The sequence below is a fragment of the Ananas comosus genome, linkage group 11 (genome assembly GCF_001540865.1).
Source record: "Ananas comosus cultivar F153 linkage group 11, ASM154086v1, whole genome shotgun sequence".
Lineage (NCBI taxonomy): Eukaryota > Viridiplantae > Streptophyta > Magnoliopsida > Poales > Bromeliaceae > Ananas > Ananas comosus.
Genome location: NC_033631.1, coordinates 8,855,540 through 8,861,223, shown reverse-complemented (window position 1 = coordinate 8,861,223; position 5,684 = coordinate 8,855,540). Strand labels below are relative to the sequence as shown.

The 5,684-nt window shown below is 42.9% G+C and overlaps 1 protein-coding gene across 1 annotated transcript; it reads right to left on the bottom strand.

Annotated features, from left to right (window-relative positions):
- LOC109717693 (receptor-like protein kinase HSL1) lies at window positions 2,818-5,330 on the bottom strand (the record flags this gene model as incomplete). The annotated part of the gene is given in 2 exon segments (XM_020243564.1): window positions 2,818-3,521; window positions 3,774-5,330. Coding segments are annotated over 2 exon segments (1,973 nt in total), but the record flags the coding sequence as incomplete, so codon positions are not given.

Genomic DNA, 5,684 nt, shown 5'->3' with positions numbered 1-5,684 from the left:
AAATTGTTGATAAGATTAATTAATAAGTAAATCCTAGCCTATGAAGGATTAGGATGTAAATCTTACACCTCTATGCTATAGGTGTATAGATAGTGTTGAATTATAGACTATTTTGAGTCTAACTATCCAATCTTTCAAAATTTTAATTTTATCACCGAGCTCTTCAATTTGTTTGATTTAAATCAGTTACGACATTTTGACTTTAATGCGCAGTTTATTTTTACAACTTTAGTTAATATACTTTGTTTAATGCTCGCAATTATAGATTCATTAAGGTTAACGATTAATTAACATTTTAAAGTCAACGTATCATTACTGGTTTAAGTTAAACAAATTGAAAATATAGAATCATAAAATTAAAAGTTTAAAAGATTAGATATTCGACTAAAAATAGTCCATAGTTTATGTAAGTTCTGTATATTTTTACTGCAGTAAAAGTTTGAGTAAACTTCTTGATAGGGTTTTAAAATTTCGTCTCCTATTAATATATCCGTATTACTGGCGAGTTCTCAAGTTGTCATTTTTGTTTTTTCAGTGACTGGTCTTGGTCTCGGATTTTTTTTCTTTTTAAAGAAATATAGTATGCTATTCGTTTTGTTTATTTCTTTAAAAAATAAATTTAACTAAAAAAAAGTGAATCAATTAGGATTCGAACTTGAGACCCCCAATACCAACCATCAAGCTCTTTGCCACTTACGTTAGGAACGGTTGATCAAATCTTAAATTTTTGGAGTTTGAATGATCATCTGTTCACATTTCTATATGAAAAACTAACATCTACATTAGATAACTATAAGTTATAAATTTAGTAGAAAAAATAATAATAAAAAAACCACCATTATTTAGATCAGTTGGTTGCAATTCTATTATCCGGGTTATATTAATTAGGGAAAACTTCAAATACCCCCATTGTGATTTCACTTTTTTTTACTTTAGTACTCTATGGTTTAAAGTGTATCAAGTTAGTACCATGTGGTTTTGCACTTTTTTATTTTAGTATCCTGTGGTTTAAAGTGTATCAAGTTAGTATCATGTGGTTTCACACTTTATCACTTTAGTATCCTGTGGTTTAAAAACCAGAGGGTACTAACTTGATACAAAAATAAAACTACAGAGTACTAACTTGATATAAATAAAACCACATGGTACTAACTTAATACACTTTAAATCCCAGGGGACTAAAGTGAGAAAAAGTGAAACTACAAGGGGTTTTTTTTAAGTTTTCCCTATTAATTGCCTGCTTACGAAAGCATCAACTGCTTCGGTAAAAGCAAATTTCAGTTTCCTTCGAGCCACACCCTTCATTAAATTAGACATCTTTAGTTAAAATTTTGGCAGAACCAATATTGGTTTAAAAATTGGGATTGAAATTGCATTGTTTGCATGAGAGAAATTTCAACTCCCACTAAAATTTTTAGAAATTTCAAATGCGCGCCTGGTTAAAATACTATACATTTTTGTGATTTATAGTGCAATACTTTATTTCTTATGGTTTTAGTTTTCCATAAAATTAGCAAAATATAATATTTTATAAATTGCAAAGTGAGAAATTATGACACTTGATCATTCTTTACTTTATAGAATACAACACTTTGCTATTTACAAAAAAATTAATTAATTAATTAATTATTTATTTATTAACTAGGGCAAAAAATGTTGTTTTTAAAGTGAAACCTCGTTAAATACAAATGAGAAATATTTACTACTTCCTACTAGGTCTATGCTCAAAAGTTCATTTGCTGTATTTTTGTGAGTAGGATCAGTTTTATATTTTGAAGTCGTTTTCAATGATAAAGTTTCTGAATCAACAATTCCTATTGTTCACTATAATGTAGATCATTTAAATATTTTAAAAATTAAATTTTATAATTCTTTGCCATGATATACCTTACACTTAAAAGGCATCAAAATTGATGATTTAATGGCGGATATAAATTATTTTTTTTGTTTAATTGTGTAGAAAAATCAGAATCAATAGAATTCTTTTGCTAGAAAATTTTATATGCAATTTATATCAAAATCAATAACTCAATTTACAATTGAAAAACACAATACTCTATTTATAGAATATCGTTCTATTATAACAGTTTATTTTATACATGATCAACCGACTTTATTTTAATTTTAAAAAAATTATAAAATATAATATTTAAATATTTTAAATACTCTTAATCATATTTAACAATATTAATTATCAATTTGAAAATCTATCATAAAAAATAATTTAATATATGAGTACAAAATTCTCCATACTCACATATAACAGCTGTAACTTCTCTCTCGCTCTCTCTCTCTCTATATATATATATATATATATATATTCATTTATTGAGAAGCTGATTCAAATTCTAACAAAGAATATGATAGTTCCCTTTATTAAGAAGCTGATTCAAATTCAAACAAAAGTGTTGGATAGAAAATTTCATAAATTTCAAAAGCCTAATTTTGCGGTGGATGCGACACAGCGTGGCCCCTCGAAATAAATTCCCAAACCAAGATAATAAAAAGCCTTTACTATCCGTATAAGCAGTAGCTATCACATCCACATCCATAATATATACGTAGGCCAAATCTATTAAAGTTCCCACGCCAGAAGCGCTTGCAGGTGTGAACGCAGCACGTGCACTGTTCAGCCGCAGCGATTCAAAGCAGGAGCAGCAGCTGCAGAAGCAGAGAAGCACAAATTAGCCCCACATTTCCATTATTAATAAGTACTAGTGGCATGAATCCTTATCCCCGTGATAGCTACTACCACAGCTGATACTTCATTATCATCTAGAATTTGGCATAGCGATTCTGCTTCCCCCTGAAGCCAAGAAAACAAAAAGGCACAAGTGCATGTTACTGGAAAGCATAATATGCCGCCGACACTGTCTAAACTTTGAAAATTATATATAAGAACTTTACAATCGTTTCAATCAACGAGCATTTCTCTTCTTTCTGGGATTAGCCGATCGCTTACATAATTGATAATTGTCGAGACGGTTGATCGAAACTAAACGGCTACAGAATTCATAATTAGTTTACGTCAACTTTCTAAATTTCAGATAACGACATGTAATTGCGCTAGTGAAAGCGCAAACGATTTCGAACATGCTTGCGAGCTTAGACAGAAGCATCTTCTTGGTAGTAAGGAGACAGCTTCCCATCCCTCTCATGCTTGCAGTTGTTGAAGATGTTGTTGTTGTTGTTGTTGTTGCTGTTGTTGTTGTCTGGGTTCACGTCGAGCAACATCTTAACAACCCTCCTCATTGAGGGGCGGTTAATGGGGAGGGAGCTCGCGCAGAGAAGGCCGATGCTGAGGACTCGGCGCATCTCCTCCTTGAAGGTTGCTACATCGAGCTTCTTGTCGAACACGTGGTCGATGCCTTTCTCCTCCAATGTGCTACACACCCACTTCACCAAATCCTTCTCCCCGAACTCCGGATCGACGGGGCGCCTCCCGGTTACGAGCTCTAGGATGACCACGCCGAAGCTGTATATGTCGCTCTTCTCGTTCACGCGCAGCGTGTACGCATATTCTGCGTCCGAAAGTAGAAACAATCACCGAGTAAGACACCGTTGCGTCATTTTATCAAACGTATGGTAGGCAATTTATAACAATCTACTGAGACTTTTCGGACCACATTACAAACAATCTTTGTGAATTAAATTATAGTAAAATATATTCTTAATAAAAAAAAATTAACTATGTTTAGGAATAAGGGGGCATCGACCTTAGGGAGCCAAAATGCAATTTGAAAAATTCTAAACAGAAGAGTATAAACACTCACCCGGAGCAATGTAACCGCAGGAGCCGGCGATGACCGACATGGACTTGGGCCCCATTCCGACGACCTTGGCGACGCCGAAATCAGCGACCTTGGCCCCGAATTCGCCGTCGAGGAGTATGTTGTTCGATTTGACGTCGCGATGCACGATCGCGGGGACGCAGTCGTGGTGCAGGTACGAGAGCCCCTCCGCCGCGTCCAGCGCGATCTTATACCTGGTCGGCCAATCGAGCAGCCCCCCCTTACTGCTGTGCAGCAGGTCCCCAAGACTGCCGTTCGGCATGTACTCGTAAACCAGCAGCTTGCACTCCTTGTGCGTGCAGCAGCACCACAGCTTCACAATGTTCTTGTGGCGAATTTTCCCCAGAGTGGCCACTTCCGCTTCGAAGCCGTCGTTGTCGTTGTTGTATTCTTTACGCGCCGGCGCGCCCCACAGCTTCTTCACCGCCACCGCCTCGCCGTTGCTGAGCACGGCTTTGTACACCTTCCCCGACGCGCCGCTTCCGATCACGTTGTCCTCGTCTAAGCAGTCCATGATCTCGTACTCGCTGAAGCCGAGCTTGTGGAAGGACGTGAGCATCCATTTCGACTTGTCGATCCTGATCTTGCTCTTCTTGTAGCTCCGGTACTTGACCGAGAACCAAACGAGCCCGAGTACGAAAATTGCCGCCGCGGCCACGAAGATCGCTCGGAGAATCCAAATGATGTCGCGGCGATCGGAGACGCCCGCGCGACGGCCGGGGCAGGGGCCCGAGGCGCCGCCGCACAGGCCGGGATTGCCCAGGAAGCTGTTGGCGTAGGCGCCGCTCGCGTAGAGCGGCGGCAGGGTTCCGGTGAGCCGGTTGTTCGACAAATTGAGCTGGTTGAGCTTGAGGTTCTGCAGCTGCGCCGGGACCTCCCCGGTGAGGAGGTTGTCGGAGAGGTCGAGGTAGTTGAGCACCGGGAGCTTCCCAAGCTCCGGCGGGATGGCGCCGGTGAGCTCGTTCGCCGCGAGGTTCAATTGGGTGAGCTTGTTCCAATTCTGAATCCCCGTCAGCAGCTCCCCTGATAATGAATTGTTGTGGAGGTCTAATTGGCCGAGATTGGATAAGTTGGCGAGGGAATTGGGGAGAGGCCCGTCCAAATGGTTGTTGGCGGCGGAGAATTCGTAGAGGTTCGGCAAATCGCCGATGGTCTCCGGGATGGGGCCGGAGAACCGGTTGTCGGAGATTAGGAGCTGGGAGAGGTTCGCGGCAGCGGAGATCTCCGGGGCGATGCCGCCGGAGAGAGAATTGGCGGCGAGCTCAAGCAGCCAGACGTGGGGCAGCCCCCAGAATTCCGCCGGCACCTCGCCGGAGAGGCCGTTGTTCTGCAGGCGCACGCGCATCAGCGTCCGGCACCGCGCGAGCGACGCGGGGATCGGGCCGGAGAGCTGGTTGTCGAGGAGCAGCAGCTGCTCGAGCGCGCTGCCGTCGCAAATGCCGGCGGGGATCTCCCCCGATATCGAGTTCTCCGACAGGTCGACGAAGCTCAGCGGCGAATTCCTGCCGAGGTCGGCGGGGAGGGGCCCCGAGAGCCGGTGGTCGGCGAGGCAGCGCGCCAGGCCGAGCGTCGGGGGAACCGGGCCGGAGAGATCGTTCTCGTAGAGGTGGACGCTCTGGAGGCTGGGGGCGAGGAAGAAGTCGTCCGGGAGGGGGCCGGAGAGGGAATTCATGGCGGCGTCGAAGTGGCGGAGCGCGGAGAGGTTGGAGAAGCCGGCGGGGATGGGGCCGGAGAGGCGATTGGTGTACAATTCGATCTGCACCGCGGAGGCGAGCGCGGCGAGGGAGGCGGGGATGGGGCCCGAGAGGTTGTTGGTGGAGAGGTCGAGGTTGCGTAAGGCGGAGAGGGAGCCGAGGGAGGGAGGGAGGGGGCCGACGAGGTTGCAGCCGGCGA